Raw genomic sequence first — 14719 nt, forward strand, 5'->3', positions numbered from 1 at the left:
CACCTGGTCTAGGCAGCTAGGTCTGCCTGGGGTAAGGCCACACCGCTGCTCTGCCGGCCTCCAGCCCCGGACATGGCTTCTTCTCAGCAGCCAACTAGCTAGTCTCAGACCCTTAGGTTTGTCAGGGGAGCCAGGCAGTGTGGCTGCTGCCTGCGGGAGGCGCTGGAGGCCCTCAGGTGCTCCTGGGAAGGGCTCACTCCAGCTGAGCAGAGGCAGCGTCTCCCCTGCAGCCCCTGGGGGCTCTACACAGAGATGTTCATGATCCCTGACCACCGCCATCCTGAGCTCTCTCCTACCCTCACCACCGCGGAGGCACTTCAGAGATTTCCAGTTATTCTCATCTACTTAAAATACTGGTTCCTGGTTATCAGTGTGCCGCCCTAGGCACCCAGCTGCTTCGCTTTAACAACTGGGAGCAGGCAAGAAATGCCAGGCTTTAGTGCACACACCTCACGTGCTTCCTCTCATCAGGCGTTCCCACCACCCACACACCTCACATGCTTCCTCTCATCAGGTGTTCCCACCACCCACACACCTCACATGCTTCCTCTCATCAGGCGTTCCCACCACCCACACACCTCACGTGCTTCCTCTCATCAGGAATTCCCACCACCACCCACACACTTCACGTGCTTCCTCTCATTAGGAATTCCCACCACACACCTCACATGCTTCCTCTCAGCAGGAATTCCCACCACCACCCACACACCTCACATGCTTCCTCTCAGCAGGAATTCCCACCACCACCCACACACCTCACATGCTTCCTCTCATCAGGCATTCCCACCACCACCACACACCTCACATGCTTCCTCTCATCAGGCGTTCCCACCACCACACACCTCACATGCTTCCTCTCATCAGGCATTCCCACCACCACACACCTCACATGCTTCCTCTCATCAGGAATTCCCACCACCACCCACACACTTCACGTGCTTCCTCTCATTAGGAATTCCCACCACCACCACACACCTCACATGCTTCCTCTCAGCAGGCATTCCCACCACCACCACACACCTCACATGCTTCCTCTCATCAGGCGTTCCCACCACCACCACACACCTCACATGCTTCCTCTCATCAGGCGTTCCCACCACCACACACCTCACATGCTTCCTCTCATCAGGCATTCCCACCACCACACACCTCACATGCTTCCTCTCATCAGGAATTCCCACCACCACCCACACACCTCACGTGCTTCCTCTCATTAGGAATTCCCACCACCACCCACACACCTCACATGCTTCCTCTCATCAGGAATTCCCACCACCACCCACACACCTCACATGCTTCCTCTCATCAGGCGTTCCCACCACCCACACACCTCACGTGCTTCCTCTCATCAGGTGTTCCCACCACCCACACACCTCACATGCTTCCTCTCATCAGGCATTCCCACCACCACCACACACCTCACATGCTTCCTCTCATCAGGCGTTCCCACCACCACACACCTCACATGCTTCCTCTCATCAGGCATTCCCACCACCACACACCTCACATGCTTCCTCTCATCAGGCGTTCCCACCACCCACACACCTCACGTGCTTCCTCTCATTAGGAATTCCCACCACCACCCTCACACCTCACATGCTTCCTCTCATCAGGCATTCCCACCACCACCCACACACCTCACATGCTTCCTCTCATCAGGCGTTCCCACCACCACCACACACCTCACATGCTTCCTCTCATCAGGCGTTCCCACCACCCACACACCTCACGTGCTTCCTCTCATCAGGAATTCCCACCACCAGCCACACACTTCACGTGCTTCCTCTCATTAGGAATTCCCACCACCCCCACACACCTCACATGCTTCCTCTCAGCAGGAATTCCCACCACCACCCACACACCTCACATGCTTCCTCTCATCAGGCGTTCCCACCACCCACACACCTCACGTGCTTCCTCTCATCAGGAATTCCCACCACCACCCACACACCTCACGTGCTTCCTCTCATTAGGAATTCCCACCACCACCCACACACCTCACATGCTTCCTCTCATCAGGCATTCCCACCACCACCACACACCTCACATGCTTCCTCTCATCAGGCGTTCCCACCACCACACACCTCACATGCTTCCTCTCATCAGGCATTCCCACCACCACACACCTCACATGCTTCCTCTCATCAGGAATTCCCACCACCACCCACACACTTCACGTGCTTCCTCTCATTAGGAATTCCCACCACCACCACACACCTCACATGCTTCCTCTCAGCAGGAATTCCCACCACCACCCACACACCTCACATGCTTCCTCTCATCAGGCGTTCCCACCACCCACACACCTCACGTGCTTCCTCTCATTAGGAATTCCCACCACCACCCACACACCTCACATGCTTCCTCTCATCAGGCATTCCCACCACCACCACACACCTCACATGCTTCCTCTCATCAGGCGTTCCCACCACCACACACCTCACATGCTTCCTCTCATCAGGCATTCCCACCACCACACACCTCACATGCTTCCTCTCATCAGGAATTCCCACCACCACCCACACACTTCACGTGCTTCCTCTCATTAGGAATTCCCACCACCACCACACACCTCACATGCTTCCTCTCAGCAGGAATTCCCACCACCACCCACACACCTCACATGCTTCCTCTCATCAGGCGTTCCCACCACCCACACACCTCACGTGCTTCCTCTCATTAGGAATTCCCACCACCACCCACACACCTCACATGCTTCCTCTCATCAGGCATTCCCACCACCAACCACACACCTCACATGCTTCCTCTCATCAGGCATTCCCACCACCACCCACACACCTCACATGCTTCCTCTCATCAGGCATTCCCACCACCATCCACACACCTCACATGCTTCCTCTCATTAGGAATTCCCACCACCCACACACCTGACATGCTTCCTCTCATCAGGCATTCCCACCACCATCCACACACCTCACATGCTTCCTCTCATTAGGAATTCCCACCACCCACACACCTGACATGCTTCCTCTCATTAGGCATTCCCACCACCACCCACACACCTCACATGCTTCCTCTCATCAGGCGTTCCCACCACCATGCACACACCTCACATGCTTCCTCTCATTAGGAATTCCCACCACCATCCACACACCTCACATGCTTCCTCTCATTAGGAAATCCCACCACCACCCACACACCTCACATGCTTCCTCTCATCAGGCATTCCCACCACCACCCACACACCTCACATGCTTCCTCCCATCAGGCATTCCCACCACCACCCACACACCTCATATGCTTCCTCTCATCAGGCGTTCCCACCACCATGCACACACCTCACATGCTTCCTCTCATTAGGAATTCCCACCACCATCCACACACCTCACATGCTTCCTCTCATCAGGCATTCCCACCACCACGCACACACCTCACATGCTTCCTCTCAGCAGGAATTCCCACCACCATCCACACACGTTGTTTTAAGGCATCATCACCACAGAGCACACGGTGGATCTCTTGTTCCCAGGACACTGAGCATCTGGATAACAATAATTAGGTTAGTTTTAGTCCTTAACCAAGGGTCCTCAAACTTTTTAAACAGGGGGCCAGTTCACTGTCCCTCAGACGTTTCGAGGGCCGGACTATAGTTTAAAAAAAACCATGAACAATTTCCTATGCACACTGCACATATCTTATTTTGAAGTAAAAGAACAAAACGGCAAAAACACCTGCTTGTGGCCCGCGGGCCGTAGTTAGGATGCCTGTCCTTAACTTTCAGAGGTTTCAATTCTTCAGTCTTGTGATTATCTGATGCCGTAGCCATGAATTTATTTTCAGCAAGACATCTGGGTGACAGCTCAGATAAAGTTTTAGGTAGTGTGCTATCTCACTTAGAAAGCGCTTTGTCTGTCTGACAATTGCCATTACCTGTAAATAAAAGGAAATTATTATACATTTTTGGCTAATAGGACATTCCTAAGCCATATCCCAGAACCTTGCTGGTTTAGAAGGCAATACAATATTAGTTAGATGTCAAGTTCAAACCAACCCAAAAATTGATGAAAATTTTGTATTTCTTAAACTTATTTTAGAATCAGTTCACATAAAATTTCAAGCCAAATTTTTGTGTAAATCCTATGATTCAGTATTTTTAAGGAGACTCTAAATCTATGTGTCACAAATGTAATTTCATAAACTTACAATTACATAGTATTTCCTGATAAGTTTCAATATTTATATTGCAAAACCTTGTTTAATTGTTGGAAACTACAATAGTTTGCCTCTGATTAAATGTTAGAACTTCTGATAATTCCAGCCATGCCTTAATAGTGTAGTATTTTTATCTTTTGGTAACTTATATAATATGGCAAAACTAATCCCCTACAAGTACTGATCCCTTACTAAATAATCCATGAAGAAGAAAGTCAGAATATAGGAAATACTGTGCCCCATTCATCAATGTCAGGCCATTATAGCCACTGTGGGAGATACAGTGACTTAGTGCTTTTCCAGAGAATTTTTAAATTGAATCTTGCCTGATTGCTCAATATTGACAGTATTTCATTTTTTTAAGAAAACATGTAATTGAGTGCAATGTGTCCCATAAATATTTCAAAAACATCATTTCTATTGACAATTATCTGCAAATAAGAAAACAATTTAAAATCTGACTCCTTGCCCTGGCCAGTATAGCTAAGTGGTCAGAGTGTTGACCACAGACCAAAAGGTTGTGGGTTCAATTCCCTGTCAAGGGCAAGTATCTGGGTTGTAGGTTTGATCCTTGGTCTGGTCTGGGTGTGTGCAGGATGCAACCAATGGATGTGTCTCACCTCTCTCTCTCTCTCTCTCTCTCTCTCTCTCCTCCCAACCCCTTCCACTCTCTGGGAAAAAAAATCCTCGGGTGAGGATTAACAACAACAAAAATCTGACTCCATGAACCAAGTCCTCCCGAGGACAGTGTTAGCAAAAGGAAGTGTCCCTGTGGGTTCTGCCCTCATGGCTGGAAAGCCCTTCTTGTGTCGTGTTCTCCGAGTGGTGTGTCTGCAGGGCCGAGACTGCGGCTCCACAGCCGCCCTTCCCACCCTGAGCACAGAGCAAGCGCATCCACACGCCCGCCCAGAAGGAAGGTCGCAGCCATGTGGCTGCTCTGGTGAATGGAAGGAATGGAAGGGAATAATGATCCTCCGCGCTCTCCCCGCTGTCTGGCAGTGATGGGCACCGAGGTGACGCAGCCACGTGGGGGGCTGCCCGGACCCTGGGCCTCCTCTTGGATGGAGCTGCCGAGCCCTGGCTCAGCCAGCACATCTGTGTTAGACTTTGTGCAGGTGGCACACCCTGGTTGAATTAGGCAACCAAGATTTTTATTTGTTTGTTATAGCGACTATCAAGGGCTGTCCTGAGTCATATAATTGGCAAAAATGCAAGATTTTCTTCTTAAAAAGTAAAAATCCCAAATTAGGATAGGAAATGAGTATACTTTGCTTGATGATTCTTACGTTCTTAACATTTAGAAATCATCTGCTCAAGAAGAATTTCAAAGCACATTTAGGAATGAGAATGTGTATGTGCATGAAGAAGGCATGTGCTAAGTTTTAGAACAAGTTTTACAATTACTTTTGGATAGTGTGCTGTAAGAACATCACATGTACGAGAGACAGCAGACACATGCATTCAGCTCCTTTACAAAATTAATGCACTTTAGAAATCCCCTGACAAAATATTTTTAAAAATAGCGCATTGCTTAGTTCCGTTTTCCAGAACATGACAGAAGCCCCAGACTGCGCGCCCTCTGTAGGCTCACAGAGACGTGGGAAGCGCACATTTCCAGGAGGAAGCGAAACGCTGGACAGAGCAGTAATCCAAGGTCACCTCGGTAGACTTTGTCGGATCAGGCCTTTGAGATTTAATGTAAAATGACGTAGAGATGTTTGCAGACACGGTGACAAGTCACTCTACGGAGAAAGTTCCCAATGGCTGTCTCCCCAAAGGCAAAGACTTCACCTTCTGGCTTTACGTCCAGGAGAGGAACTCAGCAGACTGTCCTCTCTGAGGGTGTGCCAGAGGCACGTAGTGAAGACCCTTGGATTTAGGTCTTGGTTTAGAAGCTATTGCAGGTCTCCAAGGATGCCAGGCCTCGCAATCTGCGAGGAAAACCCGCATCCTTTCCTTGCTTTTTAAATGCCCTTGCACATAGACCTCCACAGGAATTGCTGATAGTTCCATTATCAGCAGCTAAATTGCCTGTGGGGAGTGCATTTCCACTTCTCTGCCATCTACTTTCTGGCCTTGGAGCTACTGGAAAGATTTCGGCGAGAGACACAGAGGTCTCCTGGAGGGTAATCACACGGAAAACTTAGGAAATTGTGTAAGAGGTGGGGTCATCACCTCAAACAAGTGCTCTGAAGTAGCGAGGCTTTTTCTAGGCCGACAGAGCACAGGAGGACCCGTTGCTGGGAGGAGGAAGAGAACCAGAACATGGGAGGAAACAGCACATGCAGGTGAGCAGACGGATCGCACACTGACTCCTCCGGGCAGAGTGAGCAAAGACGGCAGCCTCCAGGCTCCGATAGCCGGTGCGTCAGAGAGCCAGTTCCGAAATGACCCACTGGATGGAGAAGAGGGTCCCAGCAACTACTTCCAGGTTAACGGAATAATGACAGGGTTAACAGTAATAAGTAATAATGATATCATTATCAGCCTAATGCTTATTTCATATTTTTAAATATGTTTTTATTGATTTCAGAGAGAGGAAGGGAGAGGGAGAGAGAGAGAAACATAGATGAGAAACATTGACCGGGTGCCTCCCACACTCTCCCTTTTGGGGATAGAGCCTGGAACCAGGACATGTGCCCTGACTTCCTGGTGCATGGCAATGCTCAACCACGGAGCCACGCCAGCCGGACTCATATTTATTTTTATAGACATGATCAAAGGGTAGATTTTGTCATCTGTGGATGGGACACGGTCATTATCCATACTGAGCAGATTATTTAAAATCAGAACTGCCTTAAAGATTACAAGTGAGCTTAATGCTCTCAAGAAAGACCCCAGATGATACAAAGCATGTCAAATGTTAAGTAATTGTTCCCGACTATACCCATATTAGCTATTTAGATGAAGAGATGGTCAGTGGGCTGGGGAGAAAAGAGCTCAGAAGGTTCCATTTTACCAGTATTTAAATTCAGACCCATTATGCAATTTAAATTCAGGAAATTGAATCCCAGAGAGGAAGCATCCTGCTCTGCCATTTACATTTGTTTTAAAGTCTTTACACTTTCATTGTCTCCCTGTCTCCTTGTGTCCCTCACATCTGTCTCTCAGACATGCCCCCCCCCCCCCCCCCCCGCCCCATGAATGGTTAATAAGAAAGGCTAGAATAATTACTTCTATTTTTTATCTGCTTTTACCTGCATATCCAGGGCTTTGATGATAAAAACCCTACCCTTCCTCATAACCAGTGTCTGTGCTTTATTTTTAGAATATTTTAACATTAGAGAACTGTGTTTTACTTTTCTGGTTAGTTGGTGGCTATCCTTACTTCAAAAGAAGCCATGAATTCTTCATTATTTTTAATGAAAACATTTAGTTTAGGTTTCAGATCATTAAGCTCATTATCACGTGATTAAGCCACCTTGAGTTCTCAGTTTTATGGTGCTTTTCTCTGCAGCCTCTTAGTAAAAGAGAAGCCGGTGAGAGAGAAAACATGTTTTACAGGTCCTAAAGAAATACCCCATCATGTTCATTACTGCCATGATGAGGCGAGTCAGGGGGAGACATTACTCATTACCTTTTAAGCAAAGACACTAAACTACCAAATTAATTGATTGAATTAAAGTAAAATGGTGGTTTTAATATTTTCCCCCCACTTTTCTTGCTAAACGTAGGTCAACAGCTCAACCTGTTTTGCTTAATGCTTTCTCACTGAGAACATAATGGCATGAAATGAAATTAAGCTTTGAGCGTGACATAGCAGACTACAGACTTCTAAATAAATATTTAACATGATAGCTGTCACAGATGAAGTTAACTTGATAATTATGCAGATGCACAATTGATTGCCATGGAATTTTTTTGTCAGTAACAAACATAATTTTCCTCCTGTGACTCTATGGTTTTAGAACCTGAGTTCTGGAGAAGAGGGAGAGAAATAATACTTTAGAAGTTTTACTGTTTATAAAGCAACATACTGAATTCTAACTCTTCAAGGGCAAAGATAGTCTCTTTTTTTAACTCTTCCTTTTGTGAGATATATATTTAATAACAAATATTTTTTTAACATTATTATTATGGGAAAAATATATAGTACCTAAAAGTAGTAAAATAAACAAGTAGCATACCTAAAAGTAGTAAATTCCTCTTCAGATCTCCCCAATTCCTACTCTTGAGATAATCACACTTAATTATTTTCTTTTATTTTCTTCATAACTTTAAACATATCCTATATAATAAAGAGGTAAAATGCAAATTAACCATCACACCCTAACAAGATGGCTGCCTATGACCAGGCTGACAAGAGGGTTAGTGAGGGAGGACCAAATGACTGAACAAGCAGGTTGTGTGGGGCAACCAGGTAGGCGGGGGAGGGGGCAGTTAGGGGCAACCAGGCAGGCAGGCAGGCAGGCAGGTGAGCCATTAAGAGCCAGCAGTCTGGGATTTTGAGAGGGTTGTCCAATTGGCAGTTTAGGCTAAATTGGCAGTTGGACATCCTCCAAGGGGTCCCAGATTGGAGAGAGTGCAGGCTAGGCTGAGGGGACCCCCCTCTACCTGTGGCTGAATTTTGTGCACCAGGCCTCTAGTGTTCATATAAGTTTATATACAAAAACCTAAGTATGAACAGAAGTTGGGTTAATATATATTGGTCTCAAATGGCCTTTCTCAATGTTATATGTAGGATGTGTTAGTTTTATGTGTATACTAGAGGCCCAGTGCATGATTGAATCATGCCCGTGTAGGGTCCCCTACACGCTTTCGCTTTTCGCGGTGGAGCTGGGTGCCTGTCCGCTGGTACATCAGGCCTTTCAGAAGCCTCCGGCCTGGTGCCAGAGCAGACAGGCACCCAGCTCCCCCACTTTTGATGGTCCGCGGCCGCTGAGGGGGGCTACCCTGCTGTTGAGAGGCACAGCTGGGTGTCCGCGGCAGGCCCCCTCAGTGGCCGCGGATCTGGCCGTTGAGAGGCACAGGGGGCGGGAGTCCTGCCCCCTGCGCCTCTCAACAGCAGGGTTGCCCCCTCAGTGGCAGCGGGTCCGTGCCTCTCAATGGCCAAGATAGGCCACCCTGAGTCCCGCCCCCCAGCCTCCCGCCGCCCAATCGTGGGCATAGCGGAGTGATGGTAATTTACATGTTACTCTATTATTAGATAGGATAGGTCTAATGTTTTCTTTACAAATTACTCTAACATACAGTATAGTACAGTATAGATGCACTGTGGTTCATTTCAATATTCTTTGAAAGCTGAACATTTATTCTGTTTATAACTTTTGCTATGAGAAATCTTCCTGATATGTTTTCTTGCATTACGTTTTCATGCACATTTACATGAACGTAGGCTGAGTCTAGTAGTCACTCAGCCCTACTGTGTGCACGGTTTATATTTTGTGTATTTGCATACAGTGTCCAGTTTCACACAGGAGGGCTCCACCACATTCCCGCCAGCGGGCTATTGGAATCCCTGCTCCCACCCAACAGCGGGTATGAATCTCCTCAGACTTGGCTCGCTAGGTGTTTAGCAGGATCCTCCTCATCCTCGGACTCCATGCTTGCGAACTCGCTTTCTCACTAAACAGGCCTTTCACCCCCACCCATAGTCCCGGTGCTTTCCAGCTCAGCTGGGCAGGGGGCACCGAAGGCCTGGCCTGGTGGAGGGGGGAGGCACTCTGCCCTTTCCCCTCTCCGTCTCTTACGCCCATTTTCTGCCTTTTTGTGCTTGTTGCTGTTTTCACTGCTCCCAACCCCCTCTCCCCCGGGCCTCAGGCCTGAGGGCTGGATGTGCCTGTCGGATGAGATCCACCAGGCCTGAGTGATGGGCTGTGGGCTGTGAGCTCCGCATCAGGGACTCAGTAACAGTATTTCTTAAATAAGGCGTCTTTTAACAGAAACACCGTAAAATATGGAGACATATCGGCCAGGTGATGAAAATGTGACTAGAAGTTCACAGAAACCTGACCGTGTGTCCCCAGGACATGATTCCCAGGAATAACAAGAGCCCGCTGCATGCCATTCTGCTTTGCCTTTCCTCAGTGGCCAATGCTGTAGACCTGTGGTCAGCAAACTGCGGCTCTCGATTCACATGCAGCTCTTTGGCCCCTTGAGTGTGGCTCTTCCACAAAATACCACGGCCTGGGCGAGTCTATTTTGAAGAAGTGGCGTTAGAAGAAGTTAAGTTTTAAAAAATTTGGCTCTCAAAATAAATTTCAATCATTGTACTGTTGATATTTGGCTCTGTTGACTAATGAGTTTGCCGACCACTGCTGTAGAGCAGCTTTTCACATAGATTTGGGGTTTGCGTTTCTCGATTTCTGTCATTAGCTGTGTGCAGCTCTTGTCTGTTTTCACTAGCTTGTCCCTTTTTCATCAGTGCGGACGAGGTTTCCTTATGTCAGTAGCACTGAAGGCTTTCCTGTGAGGTCTTGGAAATATTTCCTCAGTCCACTCACTCTTCGTTTCTGATGTTTTGACACCTTATTTAATGCAGCAAGAGCAATCCTCTCCCCACTACTTTCCAACTCCTTGATTTGTGTCTAATGTGCAATAATTTTTGTTTGTTTTGGTTTCACCCAGTTCTCTGAATTATCTAGAATGTTTTCAGTGTAATGCAGAGATCATTCCGACCCCTAACGATCATGGAAGACTAACATTTCTAATATTGTGTATTTATTAGTTTATCAGTGATTTCAGATGCAGACTTTAAAAATGGGTTTCTGGTCTGTTTCTGTCCTCCTGACTGTTCGGCTTGTTTTATGGGTAAAGGTGAGGGTACTTTTTAATTACTCGTATGTCGTGGCTTTGTATTTCTCAGGGCCACTCCTGTGGCGCGCGTGCCGTCTTCTGCGTGGTTCTGTTTGTTCTTACGCATCATTTCCTCCAGGGCCCACAGCTGCCGCGCTGGTGCTGCGCAGGGGGTTCGCGAGGCTGTGTGGGTCAGCGAGGGGCTGCACCCTTGGCTGGATGCCTAAGAGCCATGTCTTCGAGTCAGGTCTGTTCGCCCCCTTTCCTGCTTGTAGGTCCAGCTGGGTCTGCCTCCTGAGCCAGTGCCCCGGGCCATGCTGCCACAGAGCCAGCTTCCGTCAGCTGTCTGCCTTCCGAGGGTGAGGTCGGTGTGGGAAACGCTGGGAAACAAATGAGCTCCACACAGCGATTCCTTCCGTACTGCCGGACAGGCCATGGCCACAGACCTCCGCTCTTTCTTGATCATTTGGAAATGTAGTCAAATTACTCCTTTTTGTTTTTGTTAATCCTCACCCAAGGATATTTTTTCCATTGCTTTTTAGAGAGAGCAGAAGGGATGTAGGAAGGAGGGGAGAGAGAGACATCAATGTGAGAGAGACACATTGATTGGTTGCCTCCCGCACGCACCCTGATGGAGGCTAGGGAACAAACCCGCAACCCAGGCACCTGTCCTTGAGTGGGAATTGAACCTTGGACCCTTCAGTGCCCAGGCCGATGGTCTAACCACTGAGCACACTGGCCAGAGCTCGAGTTACATTTTCTATTCATCATCTTCAGAATTCTATGTAGGTCACCTTCCTTCAGTGAAACACGGAATGACTACGTAGATTCAACAACGGCCATGCCTGCAGTTACACAGTCAGCATCAGCTGATGATCAAGCTGCAGTCACATCCCTTAGCTTCAGGAGCCAGTGTCTGCATGTGAAGGTGTGGACTTGCCGATGTTACAGACAAGCATCTTTCTTCAAGCTCCCTTGCTACATGAATAAATGGAAGTATTACCATACCTTCTCACATGTCTGTTTCCTGAAGACCTCTAAAATACTCATGTGTGGATTTTGTTAAACTTCTAAAGAATTAAACTGTGTTCCACATCTGGAACCACCATGTCATCCCCATGTGCCGGCACACCCTGGGCATGGTGTCTAGAGAAAACAGGCCTCCAGAGAACATCGAGCCTGTCTGGTCGTGTGTACTGTTTATGTCGGGGCTGGAGTAAGCACTTCCCACGTCTGTCTGAGGCGCACGGAGTTAAAATGCATCACCAGGCATTTCCATGACCCCTCGGCTCTCTCAAATGCTGCTCAGCATATTTTTACTCTCAGTTGCATACATTTCCGTAAAACCATAGGTCTCCCCACAATCCATCTTTTCCCTAAACCCCATCTGTCCTCTTTGATTGTATCTGAGCTTGCCTTTCCTCACTCTGCGTCTCGGAGCCTGTGGGTTATATATATGCAATTGCCTATATAATTCCTCCGTCTTAGAAGTTTCATTTCACCACATCACCACGCTCAGTACATTAGGCGGTAAACATATTTTGCCCGAAGGCTTCTACATGACATTCTTAAAGTTTCTTCTGTGACTTATTGGGCTTTAACTCTATTGGTAATATTCTTTTCAGACCAAGAGAAGCAGTAAATCTAAAAAATGTACGGACTTTACTGCTATAACTTTCACCCCCCCCATTCTCCGGGAGGAAAGCAGTGTTCCCTTGGTGGGACATTTGTCGGATTCTCCTTCTTCCTGATTAATTATTTAATGAAATCAAGGAGAGTTTCCCTTGGAGATTAAAGACACTAAACAAAATATTTCCACTTACTTGTTCCCCCAAATGGAACAGCTATCTATACTTTCTCTCTTTGTATTTTGTTTTTATTTTTTTAAAATATATTTTATTGATTTTTTTACAGAGAGGAAGGGAGAGGGATAGAGAGTTAGAAACATGGATCAGCTGCCTCCTGCACACTCCCCTACTGGGGATGTGCCTGCAACCAAGGTACATGCCCTTGACCGGAATCGAACCTGGGACCCTTCAGTCTGCAGGCCGATGCTCTATCCACTGAGCCAAACCGGTTAGGAATGTATTTTGGTTTTAGTTACTGTATTAGTTCAACCCAAGATAATGTAATAGACAGTGGTTATTTCTGTTGCTTTTGGTGTTTCTTTTAGGTTATAAATATGATTCTTAGAAATTAACAAGTAAGAATTTTAAAGTACCTGCTAAATGTATGCTAGTCCTAAGGATGCTGGGACCAAAGATGTTGGGACCGAGGATGCTGGGACTAAGGATGCTGGGACTGAGGATGCTGGGACTAAGGATGCTGGGACAAGGATGCTTGGACTGAGGATGCTGGGATGAGGATGCTGGGACAAGGATGCTGGGACTGAGGATGCTGGGACTAAGGATGCTGGGACAAGGATGCTGGGACTGAGGATGCTGGGACTGAGGATGCTGGGACTAAGGATGCTAGGACCAAGGATGCTGGGACGAGGATGCTGGGACTGAGGATGCTGGGAACAAGGATGCCTGTGTTCTAAGGTAGTGTCAAGTTTTAGGGTCATTTGAACCCTCCTCTTGATTTTCTTTCCAGCTCTCCTCAGTGCCTCCTATCTCTTTATCTGGGACTGTGAATTCACTTCATGGCCTATACATGTATGTATCTGGAAGAAAGCATATGGACCTGCTAGGTTCCGTTCCTGGGCTAACGTGCATTCCTGGTGTGCTGGATAATTACAAACCCTCTAATAGCCCCACGTGCAGAAGGGAGCATCAGCGCGAGGGAGGCTTTGCCCCATAGTTACCATTCGGGAGTGCCCACCCTGACGCCCCGAGGAAGCCGATCAGGGCGGGGGTGGAGCAGCGGAGGCGCCCGCGGACACTAGGGCCTGTGCTCAGTGGCTACTGAATGCGGTGGGTGAGGAAATGTCTCAATATTTTAATCAGTTCAGCTAACCTGGATTCCCCCAGAATGAATGGTCCCTGATATTAAAGCTTTAGATCCTTTCCGGAAGCATCCTTTGAAGAAGAGCAACGATGTCAGAAAAGGAGCAAAGGAAAGAATGACGATGGAAGTGCCTCCTCCAGGGAGGAATACTCGTGGCCACAGCAGCCATGTCACCCTAGGTCCAGGTCCCTCGTGGCGACCCTGGTGGTGCCTGTCCTCCCCCCCCCCCCCCCCGCGCCGCGCGTACCTCCCTTTTCCTGCTGCCACAGCCTTTGTGTAGCAACCAGGCAGAGTTCACGGTTTCCAGCTGTGGCTCTGGCCAGGCCCCGCTGCCCCCAGACCCCAGGGGAGAGCTGGCTGGCTGCAGCACCTCCTGGGCAGGAGATGGAAATGTTAGGCGCATTTGGCTGTGTCGTGGCTTGTTGTCCATCTGGAATAAGAGCAATGGCTCCAAGGACAAGCTGGGGACACAGGAGTGCTGCAAGGTGCGCATGGCTCTCATGGCTCTCGCTGAGCTTCTCAGGCTCCAGAGGGATGGAAGAGCTTACAGCAGCCGCGTTCGCCGCGGTCCCATCCTGGGCACTGACATCCTGCTCAGTAGATTCTTCGCATGGATGTGACCTTTGGGCGTCTCTAGTAACTAAACAACCTGACACCAGCACGCAGGAAGCTCAGCGTGGTTTAGGATAATGATGTGGAAATTCTAGTAAGATGTGAACTCCATGTTCTGTTTCTTCCTTCTGTGACAACGAAGTATATGAATTACCTAGCATGGTGCTTCATGCATAGTGCTTCGTGCAAAGTAGGCATGAGTAATTACTATTATTACTATTATTGTTTTTTTATTATTATTACTGCTCTT

The 14719-nt window shown here is 48.1% G+C and overlaps 1 protein-coding gene across 6 annotated transcripts in view; it reads left to right on the forward strand.

Moving 5' to 3' along the window:
* CNBD1 (cyclic nucleotide binding domain containing 1) overlaps positions 1-14719 on the forward strand; it is a 222372-nt gene that overhangs the window by 163480 nt on the left and 44173 nt on the right. Inside the window, exon 11 of one of the 6 annotated variants that reach the window (XM_054708428.1) lies at positions 11686-11915. The exons of the other annotated variants lie outside the window; for them this stretch is intronic. Within the exon in view, the coding sequence (XP_054564403.1) occupies positions 11686-11735 (50 nt within the window). The 3' untranslated portion in view covers positions 11736-11915. Of the gene's footprint in view, positions 1-11685; positions 11916-14719 lie in introns of those variants that run through there. 6 annotated transcript variants of the gene reach the window in all.

Source organism: Eptesicus fuscus, chromosome 19 (assembly GCF_027574615.1).
Source record: "Eptesicus fuscus isolate TK198812 chromosome 19, DD_ASM_mEF_20220401, whole genome shotgun sequence".
Taxonomy (NCBI): domain Eukaryota; kingdom Metazoa; phylum Chordata; class Mammalia; order Chiroptera; family Vespertilionidae; genus Eptesicus; species Eptesicus fuscus.